The sequence below is a fragment of the Nicotiana tomentosiformis genome, chromosome 3 (genome assembly GCF_000390325.3).
Source record: "Nicotiana tomentosiformis chromosome 3, ASM39032v3, whole genome shotgun sequence".
NCBI lineage: Eukaryota > Viridiplantae > Streptophyta > Magnoliopsida > Solanales > Solanaceae > Nicotiana > Nicotiana tomentosiformis.
This window is the reverse complement of record NC_090814.1, coordinates 87565831-87584556: the sequence shown is the minus strand read 5'-3', so window position 1 is coordinate 87584556 and position 18726 is coordinate 87565831. Positions and strand designations below refer to the sequence as shown.

The following is an 18726-nucleotide window of genomic DNA, read 5'->3' as shown; positions in this document are numbered from 1 at the left end:
TGTCTCGAAATCCGGCGAAAGTTACGAAATATGAACGCCCATTCAACCACGAGTCTAATCATACCAAAATGACTAAATTCCAATAACGATTCGACCCTTAAGTCCACAAATCTATCCAAGAGGGTTTTCAAATTTTTTTAACTTAAATCACCAATTAAATGTTAAAAATAGTGATGGATTCGGGTAATCTAACCAAGATTGAGTTAAGAACACTTACCCCAATATTTTTCCTTGAAGATATATCAAAAATCGCCTCTGCTCAAGCTCCAAGTTGTTAAAAATGGCGAATGAGACGAACCCCCCCTGTTTTTATAACTTACGGATCTGTCCAGGCTGACCTCGATCGTGGAATCCGATCCTGGACCTCGATCATGAGAGTCCGATCCTGGACCTCGATCATGGCCCTCGACCCTAGGGCTCGATCACAGTCGTCGATCCTGGCTATCGATCATGGCTTCGATCCTTACGACCTTCAATCACTGGCCTTGGTCATAACCCTCAATCCTGGGCCTTCGATCAGTGGCCTTCGATCATGGATTTCGAGCCTGCCTTCGATCCTCGGTTCGATTTCTGGGGCTCGATTGCACAGCAGAAGAGAATTTGCAGCAGCTATTTAAGTCCCATTTTTGATCCGTTAACCATCCGAAACTCACCTGAGGCCCTTGGGACCTCAACCCAATACACCAACAAGTCCTAAAATATCATACGAACTTATTCGAAACCTCAAATCACAACAAACAACGCTAAAATCACGAGTCACACATAGATTCAAGCCTAATGAACTTTGAAATTTTCAATTTCTACAAACAACACTGGAACCTATCAAATCAAGTCCGATTGACTTCAAATTTTGCACGCAAGTTATAAATGACATAACAGAGCTATAAAAAATTTCAGAATCGGATTTCGACCCCGATATCAAAAAGTCAACCCCTCGGTCAAACTTTCCAAAAATTCAACTTTCGGCATTTCAAGCCTAATTCCACTACGGACTTCCAAATAAAATTTTGATCACGTTCCTAAGTCCAAAATTACCATACGGAGCTGTTGGAATTATCAAAATTCTATTCTGGAGTCATTTGCACATAATTCGATATCCGGTCACTATTTGAACTTAAACTTTAAATTTTTCGTCAAAATTTCATATCTCGGACTAGGGACCTCGGAATTTGATTCCGGGCATACGCCCAAGTCCCAATTTCTGATACGGACCTACCGGAACTGTCAAAATACTGATCCGAGTCCGTTTGCTTAAAATATTGACCAAAGTCAACTCAGTTATGTTTTAAGTATCTAATTCACATTTTAATCCATTTTTCACCTGAAAACTTTTCGAAAATTTTTTTATGGACTGCACACGCAAGTCGAGTAATGGTAAATAGTGCTTAGATCACAAAATTAATTATTAAATTTAAAGATGATATTTTGGATCATCACAATTAAAAATTAAAAGATCTCATAAATTACCTTGTTATTTTTGTGCATATTATTGATTTCTGCTCAACATTCCGCATAATTGTAATTGTGCATTTAAAACTTTTAAAATTTAAAAGTATAATATTGAATAATTTTATTGATGCAGTAGTCTTGTATATTTTTAAAAAGTGAACTATCTATGTTATTGTTCAAGAACATGTACCTTTTCTTTCTTAAATCTTTTTATTTTTTCTTCATCTATCTTTTTATAATTTAAGTGTAAGACTTATACAAAATGAAATTTAATAAGAAAACAAATTAATAAGTAAAACTTTAATTAATTTTAAGCTCCTAAATATTAAAAAATAATTAAATACTATTAAATGAAGTGTTTCTTAAAATTTAACATAAAATTTGAGGGACTTCAAAATATAATTTTTTTTTATGATAAAGATCAAATTTGGAATGAAAAGAAAAAGGTTAGTTTTAAATTCTAGTCTTTCAACCTAGGTAAATATTATTTCATTAATGGTATTCTATTGGATGGTAATGCTCACATTTTTTTACTTAATTAATATGTTGTAATGACTAAAGGCTAAAGATTAGGAGTCCTTACTTAGTTTAATAAGAAAATAATTAATAACCAAAATTTTAGGTGATTTAAATGTCCTAAATATTAGGAAAGTAACTTAAATTACAATTGTGTCCAATGTAAAATCTATTTTTAGAGGGTAAAAAAGACGAACGGCATTTCGTTAAAGGCATTCGTGCTTTTAATATAGTATAGATATACTCTTTGTAAAATTACCCTTATATGATATCTATGTAGAATCTCTAAGATTACGAATAATAAGTCTAAAGATAAAGAATATTATGTTACTTGCATAATTAAAAATTTCACTCATTTCCATTAAAAGATATGTTTGTTTATTTTCATTCAATTGCACAAAAGTTTTTATCATGCAAAACGATTAATATTTGAAATATCTACATACATCTTTCCACTGGATAAAGTTTTTAATGAATTTATTAATAATATATTAGTTTTCTTTAATATGTATATCTTTTGAGATTTTAAATTTAAATAATTTTCTTATCTTTTATCTATAATATTAATTTTGTTTTATTAGTAATTTTTGTCTATAACAGCCAAATAATATCTAAACATCAAATGATATTATATGTGTATAACAATCATTCAGTATAAAGGCAAAAAAAAAAATCAGAAAAAGCGACGCGGTTATAAAAAAGGTTTGACTATATATTTTTATTATTTAGGTGCAATATTTTGATCCCGATAAAATTTCTCCAACACTTCCTTATTGATCTTATATTATTCACTAGTCTGCTATTTACTTGATTACCACTATCTCAAAAGACATTGGCAAAAGAACAACAGAAGTACAAGAAATAACTCAGGGCGCTAGAAATTTAGGAAGTCATATGTCTATTATATTACCCGTAGCTAGGAAACAATCTTATTTTCTCTCAATAACTTAATAAAATTCCAATAAGAGCGTAATTTTAAGTTGCAGAGAAAAGTTAAAGGGTAAATTGAGATACTTTTCTTGAAAAAATTGAACATATGGAAGGGCGGATCCACCCTTTAGCACGATTATAGTATGACACAAGCTAAGTTAGTATAATTATCATATATTTATGTAAAAAAATTCTTAAACTGGGTTAAATATTTGATCCTGTCCCCCCCAGTCGCAAACTAGACAGAGGTGTCATGACTGATAGACCTTTTTGAATTTTGAAAGCTTTTCTCGGTCGTATGTAAAATTCAAGTTCAAATTCATTTTGAACCTTATCTAACTTTCTTTTTAGTAATGCTTTTTATGTCCTTTGTCTCACTCATTTCCTTTTTAGCTACCTCCCAATTTTCTATCTGTCATTTATTATTTTTTATGTTTTTTTTTCTTCTATTCATATATTTTATCTGTGATCTTTAACAAGAACGCTAAAAAAAGAGCCTCCAAAATTTAAAAATTCCTTAAAATAAGCTTTTCTCTTAATCTCAAAACTTTTATTTTCTTTCTTTCAAAATAAAAAAACATGATTTTGGATTACCTATTTCAAAATAAAATAGTATATGAATTTTGGATTGAGATCAAATTTAATTTTTATAATTTTTTATTATAATATAAAAATTTGTGATATTTTATGATTGTTAAATACAATTTAAATCTCCTTATTATTAAATTATGATGAATATTTCGCAAGCATTGCTTAGGAAAATATGAGATTTATGATTTTAATTTATGGGATCTTGTAGTTTACCTAATTCTGCATTCACTTATGGGGTATAATTTATCTATTGAAGATATATTTTTTATTTTTCTTATTCTAATTGTGGAATCCCCTTATTGGAGATGTTATTTTACTTGTACAAATTTATTTTTAGCATACAAAAAAGATGTAGCCCCCTAGTGAAAATATTGATTTTATTTATATTGTTAATAATAAAGGTTTGATTCCTTCTTTAAAATGATAATTTGCAACTTGATGTCTCATACAATAACAACAACAATATATCCGGTGAAAATCTACAAGTAGAATCCGGGGAGGAGATATAATTTTCATATTTACAAATAAAAAATACTTTTTAAATTGCCTGAATAAACCAAAACAATAAATCGAACAAACGTTTCAAATAAACTATATATTAGTTATTATAAGGTATACGTTAAAGGAAATTGTATCATCCCCACCTTCAAATCCTAGATTGCTCTAGTATGTAGTCCACCCAATTTTACGTAATGAAAAGTATGAGAGAGTTTATTTGTATATTGTATAAGGGTATAAATGGACAAAAAATATATTTTGAATAAACCTTTATTAAAATTAAAAAGAAAAAAAAAACACATGTTTCATGCAAGATTTCGTTTACTGCAAAAGGTACAATTTTGCCCTCAACTTCATGGCTTGGTCCCGGTTCCAGCAGTAAGAAAAAGATTGTAAAAATCTTCTACTGTATTACGTTAGATTTCGCATTGAATGCTTCAATGTCAAATCCTTAAACCCACAATTTTCAATTCCAAGTTGCAGGGTAAACAAGTACTTGAGATTTACGTTTCGGGTTAGCAGTCCTCAAATCCAATTTCAACCTCCACAGCTGAATTTTGCAGTTCTCACTGCACTTGGAAGAATCGAACATATCCACAGAGGCAAGATTCTTCTTTTCATTCTCCCATTTCGTTTCTATGCAAATCTTTGATTTTTTTTTTTTTTTTTGATTTTGACTTTTGAGGAAATAGTTTGTTTGGGTACTGACTGTTGAATTAATATGTGCTATCACTTTTTGACCTAAACCTTCTATTCATCTTAATTTGGCACGTCAAATGAGAGTCTTCATATAGGCTTTGCTGTTGTCTGAGAAGAAGAGTAACTTCGATTTCTCATCTTTCTTTTCCTATGCGGGATTCGAGCTTGCAAATCTAGAGCCCTGATTTTCATGATTGCCCCGACGGGTTTAATGGGTTTATGAGTTTACTTGTTCGAGAGATTATTGATAGGGTACTGTTTTGTGACACTGAATTCACTTATATTTATGTGCTGATAAGGTTCAATTCGCTCCTCCACGATAAAATTTCCTGAAGAAAGGTGCTACACTATATATACCATGTTGCCAGCTTATATATGAATGGATCAGTCGATTGAATTGAACTCCGCTGATAATTTCAGTTATTTTCCCTACTATTGCCTATCATGATTTTAGGAGCTGGTACAGTATGGTATCAATGGCACTCGCTTCAATTCCAATACTCTATATGAATCACCTGCTGGATTCAGCTATATGACTCCTCTATATCCATCTGCTTTTATTCCAATACTAATTGACTTGTCTTTCAAGGCCAATTAGGATTCTTTAGAAATAGTGCAGTATAGATTTTTTTGATAAAGTAATAATTTTTACTAATGATGTTGGGCAAAAGATACTCATATACAAGAAGTATTCCAAAAATTAGAAAACCAAACAATAGAGTTGTTTTCTACCAATAAAAGTAGAAAAAGTAAAAAACACTAGCTGATTTCTTCCTATATTCCCAAAGCCTTGGTAGGCGAGTTACCGGGTACCTGTGTTGGTGGGAGGTAGCAGGTACCCAATGGAATAGCCAAGGTGCACGCAAGTTGGTCTAGACACCACCATCATAAAAAAAAAGTGCAGTATAGTTAGCTGTCATTATTTTCGAGATCGTGCATCCGAAAATCCTCAACCCCTGCAGGTTCCCTTGTATTTCTACCTTTTTGCATGTATTGGAATTAAGGCTGCTATTCCTACTTGGTACTGTTCTAATCAATTATTGATGCTATTGCGGTTATGTGCAGGCTATAGCATCTGCAGGCTGTCTGTGCAGAAGTTCTCATGGCTGACTCTGGAGAGAATAGTGCCTTATTCCCCATTTTTATATTGTCAGTAATTGCCCTACCCTTAGTACCCTATACAATACTTAAATTACTTCGTGCTGCTTCAAAGAGGGATAAGAGTATTCACTGTGAGTGTTCAGTTTGCTCTCGATCTGGAAAACATCACAAATCCATTTTTCGAAGGGTGAGCTATCAACCAAACATCTATATTTAATTTTATGTTGGATGTGTGCATGGAGATTATTATTGGTATTACAACCCAATATCCTGTTTTCTAATCTCTGAATTTCCTCGTGCAGATCTCTAGTTTTTTAACGTGTAGCAACCTGACTGTGCTGCTGCTCTGGGTCATTGTGGCCTTCCTTGTTTATTCCATCAAGCAAAGTAGTCGTGAGGTGAAAGTCAATCACGTTACAGTTACTTCTCCTAATGAGATTAATAGGTTATCCTAGATTTTTCTCCTTGCATATCAATGTTAGGAAGACATGCTTTGGGACTCCCCTCCCCCCCCCCCCCCCCCCCAAAAGAATTGAAAAAAGAGAAAAAGAGCCGAGAGTTGTTGCATGTAAAGTTTAAAATGTTTTTGTCGTGGATCTGGCTGACATAGTAGCCTTTTCTTTTTAATCAGATTGAAGCTTTTGATCCATTCAGTATTCTTGGGCTAGAACCAGGAGTTTCGGAATCTGTAATAAAGAAGGCTTATAGGAGACTTTCAATACAATACCATCCAGACAAAAACCCCGATCCAGGTGAGAGGTGTTACGGGGATGCAGTTAATTGTCTACCTCTTATTGATGAAGATCCGTCTCAGAAACAAAAAGAGTATAGAAAGGAAAAGAATAGAAAGGAACTAAAATTGATAAAGAATCGGGTATTCTTATTATGATCTCTGCTTACCAGTTATTAATCAATTTTCTTCTCCATTTTCAGCTGCTAATAAGTATTTCGTGGAGTATATTTCCAAAGCTTACCAGGCGCTGACAGATCCAGTCTCAAGGGAGAATTTTGAGAAATATGGACATCCAGATGGCAGACAGGTGTTGCGTTTTATCCAGTAACAAAATTATACTAGTACTGTTATCTATGTGGAATGGGAGAAATATGTTCAGTGCCTTGAAATCCTTACATAAGTATTAACTATATTACATCCTGCTGTAGGGTTTTCAAATGGGAATTGCACTTCCTCAGTTTCTGCTTGATTTCAATGGCGCATCTGGTGGGATATTATTAATTTGGATTCTTGGAGGTTTTATACTGCTGCCCATGGCATTTGGCGTTGTTTATCTATCAAGAGCATCAAAATATGGGGGAAATTTTGTCAGGCGTGAAACTCTAGCCACTTATTTTGATCTAGTGAAACCCTCCTTGGCTCCAAGGTAAAAACATTTTTGCCAAACATATGCACGGTAATTGTTTAATACATAAAATACATTAGACACATTGCATGGTGAAACCGCATGTAAAATATGATGGTGCATTAAGTGAAGTAGTAATAGTAGCTCGTTTGAATGTCTTCTTACCCGAACAAATTAACTCCCTTGGAATTTATCTTTAAAAAGAAGGGGAAAAAAAAAACTTCTTATGTAAATTTATATGTCCTCAGAAAAGAAAGAAAAAAAGTAGTTATCTTTGTCGGAGAAAACTCATTCAACCTTTGGTCTATATCTTTAACTAACTGACGCAGTGCACAGATTTTGTCCGTATTAGTTAAATCTCTGTTTCTTTGCTGCCCTCTATGATACATATGCTTAACCAATGTAGATCAGCTATTTTTTAATTGATATTTAGCTTCCATTGTTCTTCTAGATAGATTATGTTCACATCCAGTCAGAGCTATAATTATTTCTTTTATCAATTCTGAGCTAAATTGATATATAGCTGCTTGATTGATTGAGTTTATATACCAAAAGAATCAATTCCAGATGCACACGCCTTGCATATTGTCACCTCTAACATCTTACATGAATGTGCTTGAGGACAATACCCTTACCTCTGCATGCTCGCTATCCTGCTTATTAGGACATTCACTAACCTTATGAAACTTTGAGCCCGTTTGGACATAACAAATTTTTCCCCTTTTTCCAAAAAAATTTCACTTTTTTTCGAAATCAGCGTTTGTTCAAGTGAAAATTTTCGATTTTCACTTGAAGATGCATTTTGGAAATTTTCGAAAATTTGAAAAACTCCAAAAAGCTGTTTTTCAAAATTTTCACTCAAATAATTCACAAAACTTCAAAAACAACCCAAAATTACATTCATGTCCAAATACAACTTTAAATTTCAAATACCATTTTCACTTGAAACTTTTTTTCCCCCTATTTTGGAATTTTACAATTTTTATGTCCAAACGCCCACTTTATTAGAAATTTTACGTTCTTGAGGAAAAAAGTTCCTTTTGCCCTCATGCCCTGAATCCTCAATCTCTGAACATTAAGCCTCTTGCCTTAGTTGATATTAAGTGTACTCAGCTTGTGATATTTTTTAATGTTTTTTAAACTGCTTGTGACACTTGAAATGACAGCAAAGTTCTGGATGTCTTCATTAAGGCAGCTGAATTCATGGATATTCCAGTTCGAAGAGCCGATGAAGAACCTCTTCAGGAACTCTTCAAACTTGTGAAAAGTGAATTGAACCTGGATGGTAAGAATGCCAGGCAGGAACAAGCAAAATTTTGGAAACAACATCCTGCTCTTGTTAAGGTGAAGCTAATAGGAGATATAACAATGATAATTGAAGCATTTTATATTTGCCATGAATCTCTTGTAGCTAAGTTTAATTCCCTTCCTTTTTTCAGGCAGAGATGTTGATTCAAGCCCATTTACTTCGTAAGGCAGACACTTTCTCTAGTAACTTGCAGCAAGATTACAAAAATGTGCTGCAGCTTGCGCCTCGTCTTCTCGAAGGGCTGATCAAGGTAAATTTTTGCGTTACCTCTTAAAGCAAGGTGCATTACTCTTGCAGGGCACTTCTAGCATCATGCAGTGTTTCACTCCCAGAGTTAAGTTTCATGCTATTATTGCCTGTCAGATGACATGTCTTATTCTAGTTTCAAGTTATTCTTTTGCTAGTATGTCGACCCTCAGTACTTTGAGTTGAATTTGATATATTGAGTTTGTTATGGATGTACTGGGATACTGATGGAAACCTCCTAGGCTGTCCAAAGTGGAGGTAATTTGTCTTGTCTTTTCTGCTAGAGAACATACTGCCTTTTATTTTCCAAGCAGAAACAACCACAACAGGCACTCCAAAGTAAATAAAAGGCTAAAACACTAAATGAAAATACAAGATTGCTATGAAAATAGAGTAAGACATGAAATGGCAAAGCTCAAACCTGTAACATTCTCGGGAAACTGACTTGGCTTTGACAACCATGAACAAGTCCAGGTTGACATGCTTTTTAGCAAGTTTTCAAGAATTGTCTGAACCATTTTCCCATTCCTTAGCTTCTCTTTTTTGTTCTTCAACAATCCAGACTCCTTGTCGACATTCTTGTTTGCAACATCATAGTGAAATGTAAATTATGAGGACAAAATGAAGAAACTAGAACAGTATTTCACATTCCTTGACATATTTATGGCGGTTAGATTGTAACGTTGAGAGAGAAAATTTGCATCAGTATTGTGTATTCTACATAGTTGCTTAGACTTAGTTCATTACTTATAGATGTATTTTTTTTTTTTTTTGGGCGTGAATATTATTTGCTGCTAGTATGTGTTGGCTAGTATAAATTTGGCTTTGCACTTTACTCTTTGTTTCTCGTCTACCCTCTATTTTCAATTGTGACTTGGAGTTAGTACTCTTGTTTATTGTTGCATGCAGATGGCAACAGTACCACGCACTGCTAAGGGACATGGTTGGCTAAGGCCTGCAATCGGAGTCATCGAGCTCTCCCAGTGCATAATTCAGGTCTTTGATTTACTGCCGTTTAAGCAATCCTGCTCTGATTGTCTCTTTTGGAAAAAATTGCTGGATAAATTCAACCAAATATTGAAACTTGCTAGTGACCTCCTTGTTGTCATAAAACAGGCTGAAGATTTCGCTGAACACCCCCTGCAATTAACTTAAACCTCCATTGTAAGGCAAGCGTATATGACATCCGACAACCACACACTAGATGAACCTCAATACTTTTAAGTTCTAAAATGCCTTTGTTTAATAAATGTGTCAGACATGTCCCGAGTACTTCCTTTTAAAACATCCTTTAAGAGACTTTTTTCTCATAAATTATGCCTTCTTTTTCTGTTTTTGGAATTAATCCATGCACATATTGTTAGTGAGAAAGAAGGTTAATTGTAAGGAATTAGGAAATAGGAGATTTGAAGTCTCATAGGTTAAGTAATGCATACATAGGATTGCCTTCAGACTTGTGCTGAAGAGGGGTGGCTTTGGTGGTTGTTACTGCCTTACTGGTTATTTATATTAACTTGGTTCTGCTATTATAATGAAGAAGATTGGGAATGGAAGAATTAGACGAAGGAGTGAGGAGAATTGGGTTGCTAGTGGCGCTGAGACCGGGTTGTTCTGGTAGCTCTTTTGAGGCTGATAGCATTCTTTATTGCTGCCATCTGGTTTTTGAATAACGTTTACTCTTAAGGAGACAGATCTGATTTACATTTCTGTGGCCTTCCATATTAGAAATAGTACGCAATAGACCAGAACAAGCTAATACTCATTGAACCTTTGGTATATGAGTTTTTAATCCAGATTAGGCGGTCCATGATCCTGCAATTGCTCACTGCCAAACAGATTAGTCGATTTGATTACATGCCTTGTCAATCCAATATGTAAACATGAAGAAAGAGAGATTTTCTTGACATTACTAAAGGTACTACTTGTCACAGGAAAAATCGAGTTCTAAATTGCCTGAGAGAGAGAGAGACTTCTCTGCTAGCAAGTTCATGATAGAATAATTATGTTAATAGCCCGACATAGAGTAATGAATTCTGAAATTCTTTGAAAAACAGATATTTGTCACCCAACTGGTAAAGTTGATCTTAGGTTGAATTAGCAGAAAGGGAGTATTTAGAAAAGTTCTTTACACCCCGAGGAGATACTTTGATTATGTTTGATCTTAAGGGAGGTAATGTACAAGTTCCACCTTACACGTCAGAAAATTAGATTTTCCTCAAATGTCAACTAGACCTGGTAACTTGGACAGGTTGGCATAGGAAACTGGCCAAACCGGCCCAGAAAACGAGGTCCATGGTCGTTCCAGATGAAAAGGCAAGGCTGTATCGGTCCCAAATGTAGCCCAAATTCGGCACAGACCCGGGCTTGGCTATAGGAATGACCAGGACCGGATTGGCTCGTAATCGAGAAAAAGTAACTTACATTTTAGTAATACTTGAGGTTTCAATTTGAAGAATTCTTTGAAACAATCATCAAGTTTTCTTTGAAATCTTCCATTAACAATGAGGTTTCAATCTGAGATTTCTAAGTGTTCCATTTGGAATTCATCTCAAAGTTAATAATATGTGAGATATTTCTCTTCAATATTATTACTTTTCAGTTTTTAATAATATTTTACATTTTACACTGTTATGCTTCACATCCTTCAATATTATGATTATATAATAAGTTACAAAAAAAACGGGCGTCCCCTAGTAAAAGCTAGTACAACTGGTTTGGGGGCCAGAGCCGGTCCCACCCCCCTGGAAATTTTAACTGGCCCAGTTGGTAGCTCAATGTCAAACTCAAGCTTTCTTTCATTATTTTAAAAGCCGTGTGACCTTACTGTGTTAAAAGAAAAGCTTCTTCAGCTTTTCAGAAAATTGAGTAGTCTGTTGTGGATGCAGGCCGTTCCTCTTAGTGCTAGAAAGGCAGGTTCAGGATCCTCTGATGGTGTTGCTTCACTTTTGCAGCTTCCACATTTCAGTGATGCGGTCATCACAAAGATAGGGAAGAAGGTAAGCGTTCTTTTCCTATCCAGACATATTAGAGATGCTCCATAAGAAGATAGCTCTAGACAGTTATTAAGAAGCATAGTTTATTTTGTTATTGTTTTAGTCATCTACTTTATTTTCCTTCTAAATGGATTCAAGATTTTGGTTGAGCTTTTCAAACCATTTGGTCCAAGCGAATGCAATGAAACGGAAAGTTATTTTCTGACATTTCTTGGATACCATTCAATTTCATTTCAATTGTTAGCCTTTTTTTTTTCTAAATAAATTTACTAATAATGACCATTTCTCTTTTTCGCACTTAGATAAACCATCATTTGGATAATGCTAAAAGGTTTCTAGCTCCTGGAAGCTTTAAGTTCTTTCTTATTCAGTTGACGGGTACCCGTAGGTTCTAAGTTTTAGGCATGCTATTAGCATCATTAAATGGTATGGTACAGGCAACATTCTTTCTTCTGTCCTATTTACTAGGCTCCAATTGTTGTTTCATTATTATTCCTGACATGGTTCTTGTCATAGTCATAACGTTTACTTTTTGTTGTCCATGGAAGGTGCGTACGCTACAGGACCTCCAGGACATGACCTTTCAAGAACGTGCCGAACTGCTTTCTGGTGTTGCTGGCCTATCTGCTTCTGTATTACAAGACGTGGAGAAGGTACTGGAATTGATGCCTCGTGCAACAATAGAAGTTACTTGCGAGACTGAGGGGGAGGAAGGCATACAAGAGGGGGACATTGTCACAGTGCAGGCATGGGTGACACTCAGACGTGCTAATGGTTTGATCTCAGCCCTTCCACACGCTCCATACTATCCATTCTCCAAGGGAGAGAATTTCTGGTTTTTACTTGCAGATACCAATTCAAATGATGTCTGGTTTTCTGAAAGTGTCAACTTTATGGATGAAGCAGCAGCCATAACAACTGCTTCAACAATAACTGAAGCGAAACTGGAAGCATCGGGGGCAAGTATGGAGGAGATTACTGCTGCTGTTAAAGATGCTGTCACGAAAGTTAAGAGCGGGTGTCGACTGGTGTTGGGCAAGATCCAAGCTCCACAGGCCGGAAATTACAATTTAAACTGTCATTTGATGTGTGACACATGGATTGGGTGCGACACGAAGACAAACTTAAAACTAAAAATATTGAAAAGGAGCAGAGCTGGAAGTCGAGGTGGTCTTGTGGCTGAGGGAGTGCAGGGGGAGAATGGCCTTGAAGATGAAGATGACATTGAAGAAGATGAAGAGGGCGATCAAAGTGAGTATAGTGAGGATGAGGATGAAGATGAAGAGGAAGATGAGGCTGAGGTTGAGAAAAAGAATAATAACAGAAAGGGCTTTGCTAATGGCTCCGCTCGAAGAAAGGGTAGAAAATAAGGTCAAGGCGCATGAGAGACGAAATAGCCTGTCTTTTGATGTATTCTGGAATAGTGCTACATATTTTTTAGAATTGGCTTCTTGGTACTGAATGAACCACAATTTGAGAAAATTAATTTATAACAGTTTCACATAAAATTCTACATGGTTTGGACCAATTTCTACCTTCATTCACATTTCTGATTTCTCCCTTTTGGTTCCTATAGTTGTTCTCAACCTTCGCCCTTATACAAACTCGTATGCTCTTCCTCTTGGCATACGCATGAGGTTATGGATTCAAAGTGAATTACCTCAGATTAGTGGTGGCAAAATGAATAAAAGAAAATAGTTATCCACTCATATTATCCATTAGAAAATGAGCTGGATAATGAACTTTTTAAAAAGGGAAAATGGCCAAATATATCCCTCTACTTTCGAATATTGTCTATATTTAATCTCCGTTATACTATCCGATCAAATTTACCCCTACCATTATACTATCTGGTTAAATTTACCCCTATCATCAGCAAACATTTAAAAATTATCCCTTGATCTATTAAGTAATCCAAAATCTCTCAAATTCCTTTTATTTAAATCACTTGTTGTTTTTCCTACTCCACTATTTTTAAAAATTACTATTGATGCGAATTCTAAAGTTATTAGACTATACAAAGTATTCATGAATATTTTTAATTACCAATGCACCCACTTCTCTTCTTGTAATAATGGGTTTGGAATTGGTTTAAAATTTTATTATTTTCAACCATATACACACCGTATAATTCAGTGGGTCTATTTATTGTGTATTATATGCAGTTGATCATCATGTATGTGCATGCATATTCAAATATATTTTGTCATTGTATGGTTAGTATAGAGTTCGATCAACTAACTTAAGAGTGCACAATATGTAGGCATTTGATTAAAGCAAAGTTTAATTCGACAATGTAAAGTCTCCGAGGAACTTCAACTTCAATCACTAATGCGTCCAAAGTCTCCATACATTTGGTGCAACGAATTCATTAAAATTGGGATCTTGTAAATACTTTTAGAATTTAGACAAGCTACCTGATTTAGATTCTTCAATTTATTATACTTTGTTTATTAACGGTTGTATCATTTAATATTTTTCTCTTATTTTTTTTCTCCAATTCAGAAAGTAGGTAAATGCCAATTATTTCAAAAATAGTAGACCAAGAAGAAGAATCAGTGACTTAATTAAAATGATTTGGGAGATTCTGGGTCACCTGACGGACTGAGGGGTAATTTTTAAAAGTTTGCTGATTGTAGGGGTAAATTTCGCCGGATAGTATAACATAGGTTAAATGTAGACAATATCTGAAAGTAGAGGGGTATATTTGGCCATTTTTCCTTTTAAAAACGGATCAAATATGGATAAGAACCATATTATCCACTTAGAAAATGGATAACTAATGAGTTTAACTTTTATATTTGTAAAGCGTCAAATTGGGAGTTCCTCGAGTCTAAAAATTCTCCTAAAGTGATCATACTCAAAAAGCCATGGATAATATGGATATCTGGTTAACCCATTTTTTATCCGTACTAAATATGGTCCGGATCGAACAATTTATCCGTTTTTGCATTGCCCGTTTTCAACCCGTCCCATATCCGAACCGACCCGCGCGTTTGCCACCCCTACCTCAGATTAACTTAAATTACACCTATGGTTTTGGTGTTGTTGCTGGTTCATTTGATGATGAGCAGTTAAGTTCATCTCACACGAGAGGCAATGCAGTAATAAATGTCAAAACAATGAGATCTTTGATAGTATACAAAGCATTAAGTTGACATAGAAGATTCCCTTGATTCGCTAGGTACAGTTGATATTTCACCGGGTTCATACTCGTCAACTTCTTTAAGTTGCTCTACAGAATCTTCATCAACTTCATCTGCTTGATCTTTTGTTTGGTCTCCTAACTCAGACTCATCTACTTCTTCAGACTTACTTACAACATCACTATTATTAGAGTTATAAAGATCTTTTGTTCTTATTTTGACCCTCTTTCCTTTTATGTATCGATATTCCCACTTTGGGGGTGGGTATTTCTTGTTCAATTTCTGGTACTTGTCCAACTTTCCAAGTTTCTGAAAAACATTTCCCACCATTGTGACAATCGGCACAGTGGGCCTAATCCCAAGTTCTTCCATGTCTGCGAATATCTGCAGAAGAACACAAATCCAGATATTCAGCAATAGAACAAGACAGATACATTAATTCAATTAAAGAATACAATACATTGATGGCTCATGTAGAAAAAAAGCTTCCTTCCAAAAATAGTGTTATTCCAATGCAATCTATACCTTCTCATACCAAAAGAGGTTAAGCAAAAGTAGCTATGCTAAAGTCCGTAAATTCGGAGAGAGATTCCCCTGTTACCCGGCTTAGTGACAAAGGTGAGGAACAAGTCACATGTAGCATATAACGTTCATACAGTACCACAATAAGTCTATTCAAACTTAGTATCCCACCAAAATTAACCTTCAAGCTTTCTTTTTGAGTAACTTCAAAATCGTGTTCATTTTTTAAAGAGAATTGCTACATTTTGTATGTTAACAGAAGGTTCACTCGTCTCCGTTTACTCTTCTCAACACAAATTATTATCCTTTTATTCCTGAAAGCCTAACCAAAGGCAACAACTTTCACCAGTAACCTGGCTTGAGGGACAAGTTACATGTACCATATAAGGTTCATAAGAATTTGGAAACCCCGACAAGTTAGACGTACCATATAAGTCCAATCAAAATTGACAGTCAACCTTTCCTTTCCTTTATGCGTTAAAATACCTTTTCCTTCCTGAAAGCCTAGCTAATGGCACAAAAGGTACTCCTCAATTTAGAATCACTAAGGTTAAAAAGTTTCTGCTTCTTAATGCTCATGTCAAGTAAAAAGTGAAAACTCACAAATGGCTTAGTAGTTTAGCAACTAGAAAGGCTGCCTTTTTTGTCAGAATTAGGAGAAAGGCATTACCCATGGTGTAGGCATGTAGCTGGGAGATTTCCACAGGTTAACTTAGCCAATCTAGCTTTAACCTAACAATTGAGATAATGTAATACTTTAACTTACAATTTCAACTTTAAATTTCAGACTATATATATATTATCTTCTTTTTTAGAATGGTAATATTTTCATCTCTCTATCAGTACAAAGGTTGTACTGAGAAAACAAATTACATCCCCAGATTGGCAAAATAAAAGGGATCCCTCTCGACAAAAACTTACAGGGACTGTGATTTCGAGTATTGATTCACAATCATTTACAAGGTTGCTCTTACACCAAAATAAAAACAGTAATATACAATTCAATTTTATTCTCTGGATGGGATTTCTTTTATCCTCAAAACACCTGGAATTTCTTTCATTCCACACTGTTCGCCAAATACACACTGGAATCTTTCTCCACCATATTCTTCTCATTTAAACCCCCAGTTACACCACACCAGCATCTTAGGAGATTACTAGTTAGCTTTGGCACAACCCAACTCATTCAACCATACTTTGGAACATTTGCCACAATTGAGAGGTAACAACACCATGTAAGAACAAGTGGGAATTACCCTCAACCTCCTTTTCACATAGGTAGCATCTGGAACTTAGTATATAACCCCCTCTTCTTTAAATATATTATATCTTCTCTTATAAAACATTTCCACCAGTGTTAATAGGTGTATAATTAGGTCTTCTTTGACTTTGTCAAAACAACAACATCTATGCCTCAGTTCCGAACAAGTTGTCGGCTATATGAATTCCGTCAAAAGCTTAAACTATTTTTCCTATAGAAGCTCTACTGAGATCATCCACTAATCCACATTTATTATACGTGTTATTACTCTCTTCTGGGCTAATTCCAATTTTCATTTATGTACTTTTCTGCTTAAATCCAGAGGCCTAAGGGATCATGGGTAGTGAAAGAAAAGGCACTATTCCATGGAAATAAAAGAGCAAGTACCAAGATATAATTGGGAGAGAAACCAATAAATTGAAGGAAGAGAAAGAGGAAAAAATAAACAAATGCGGGATACCTCAAACATCTTGTCATTCATCTCCTTGTGATAGTATATGGAGATCATTTTCTGAAAGAAAATACGAGGCATGCTTTCCAGATTCTCAGAGAATAGTTTCAGCCAAAGCTCTTCAGCTTCCTCAAGTCTTCCATCCTCAGCCAAGGCGTTTAGCAACGTGAAATAGCTTCCCATTGTTCTCCCTTGACCCTTACTTAACATCCACTTTGTCACCTATAATTACATATGCTTTATTGATATAATTATACTAGGACCTGACAAGTCTGTCAAAGTGAAAAGTTAGAGCACCACATAAGATGCTACCTGAATTATCCTTTTCCACTCCTTTTCATTCTCAAGGATCTTTAACGCTTTCTTCACTGTAATCAAAGGGAACTCCAGTTCCCATGCAATAAAAGAATCAAGAGCTCCATAAACTTCTTCCTTGACATTTGATAACCCCTTTATCTACAAAAAGGAAATTCAAAAGCAAACTAAATTCTCTTAAATATTTTATTATTCAGGATCCATGTGCCTTATTCAGGAGAGGTGCCTGACATGCCACGTGGAAGAGACTGAGGCAAATCTCATGAACGTTGAGACCTTTTGCTTTCAAATCAGAGAGAAAAATTAGAAAAGAGAAAAGCTTACACACTCAACAAGCTTCAGTGACTTAGAAATGGTCCCAAATTTCCTTTTAGTTTTCCACACTCGAGGATACCTTGGTCGTGGACCTTTAGCTTCGCAAACCTGAGAAACATCAAATTATGACGAAAGGGGACTTCAAGGTCAATAAGAGAAGGAAAAAGAAAAGAGCAGTGTGTAGCTAAAAGAGAAAAAGGAAGACAAGGGCAAAAATAATGAATCACAGAAATCCAGATTGAGCATATTTCCATTAGACATCCATGTAGGCAAACAATGATTCCTCCTAGAGGGAAATTGATGTTCTTTACAGTTGCCATAAAGTTCGTCTGATCTTGCACAATTTTTTTCTTTTCCTCAATAGCTTCTCTGAACAGTGAAGGTACTAATTAAATCAAAGGTATAACAAAAATCTTTAAAAAACTACATGAACAGATACCCTTTCTCTAATTACTTTCAAACAAATTGAAATTAACGCTGCAGTTTAGTAGCCTAGCATAGAGCTAATAACATAGCAGTGGGGAACGACGAATTTGCTAGACTTTACAAAAACTGCAGAATCTTACCACAATGTTACGATTATAGTTCTTCTTGGGGAGTTCAATTGTTTCCAGTCGTCTAGTAGTAAAATCTACCGGAGAATACCTCAAACAAAGCATTCTCAGCGGGGAAGATAAAGCATCAGTTGAAACTCCTGCACCATACAAGATAAAATGTTACTCAATTTGGGTTAAAAAAAAAGTCCACAGTCCACACCAAAGAGAAAATTCTTTTTTCTTTTTCTTTGGGTCAACAACTGCAACATGAGTGAGAGCAGAATTGGAAGAGAGAAAGATTTACCAGACAATGTTCACAACTAATTGAGAGTCGAAAGTGAGAGACTGCGGTTTAGTAGCTTCCCTTTTCCCGCATATGAATAACTAAAGATATTTTCTCAGTTGGAGGGTTACAACTCCTAAACCAAAATATCAAATGACTGCCAAGGGTACTATTGTAATTTCATAAGGTTAGTTTGGAAGGTGGACT

The 18726-nt window shown here is 35.0% G+C and overlaps 2 protein-coding genes across 3 annotated transcripts; one reads left to right on the top strand and one right to left on the bottom strand.

The window, feature by feature from the left end:
• Nucleotides 1-4423: 4423 nt before the first annotated feature.
• Nucleotides 4424-13218, top strand: LOC104098981 (dnaJ protein ERDJ2A-like). 2 transcript variants are annotated; one of them, XM_009605837.4, is made up of 11 exons: nucleotides 4424-4586; nucleotides 5749-5971; nucleotides 6087-6182; nucleotides 6416-6536; nucleotides 6718-6824; nucleotides 6946-7163; nucleotides 8309-8486; nucleotides 8582-8701; nucleotides 9607-9693; nucleotides 11583-11693; nucleotides 12239-13218. In XM_009605837.4, exons 2-11 carry the CDS (start codon nucleotides 5786-5788, stop codon nucleotides 13058-13060), a joined length of 2046 nt encoding a protein of 681 aa, XP_009604132.1. In that variant the 5' UTR covers nucleotides 4424-4586; nucleotides 5749-5785; the 3' UTR covers nucleotides 13061-13218. The 2 variants fall into 2 exon arrangements, with proteins under 2 accessions (XP_009604132.1, XP_009604133.1); XM_009605838.4 differs by lacking the exon at nucleotides 4424-4586 and adding an exon at nucleotides 4796-4935.
• A 1580-nt stretch (nucleotides 13219-14798) lies between these two features.
• LOC104098983 (pentatricopeptide repeat-containing protein At4g21190) lies at nucleotides 14799-18648 on the bottom strand. Its single transcript, XM_009605839.4, has 6 exons — nucleotides 18541-18648; nucleotides 18267-18394; nucleotides 17710-17808; nucleotides 17383-17526; nucleotides 17080-17292; nucleotides 14799-15220 (listed from the first exon to the last, which is right to left on the bottom strand). Exons 2-6 carry the CDS (start codon nucleotides 18357-18359, stop codon nucleotides 14840-14842), a joined length of 930 nt encoding a protein of 309 aa, XP_009604134.1. The 5' UTR covers nucleotides 18360-18394; nucleotides 18541-18648; the 3' UTR covers nucleotides 14799-14839.
• Nucleotides 18649-18726: the final 78 nt, after the last annotated feature.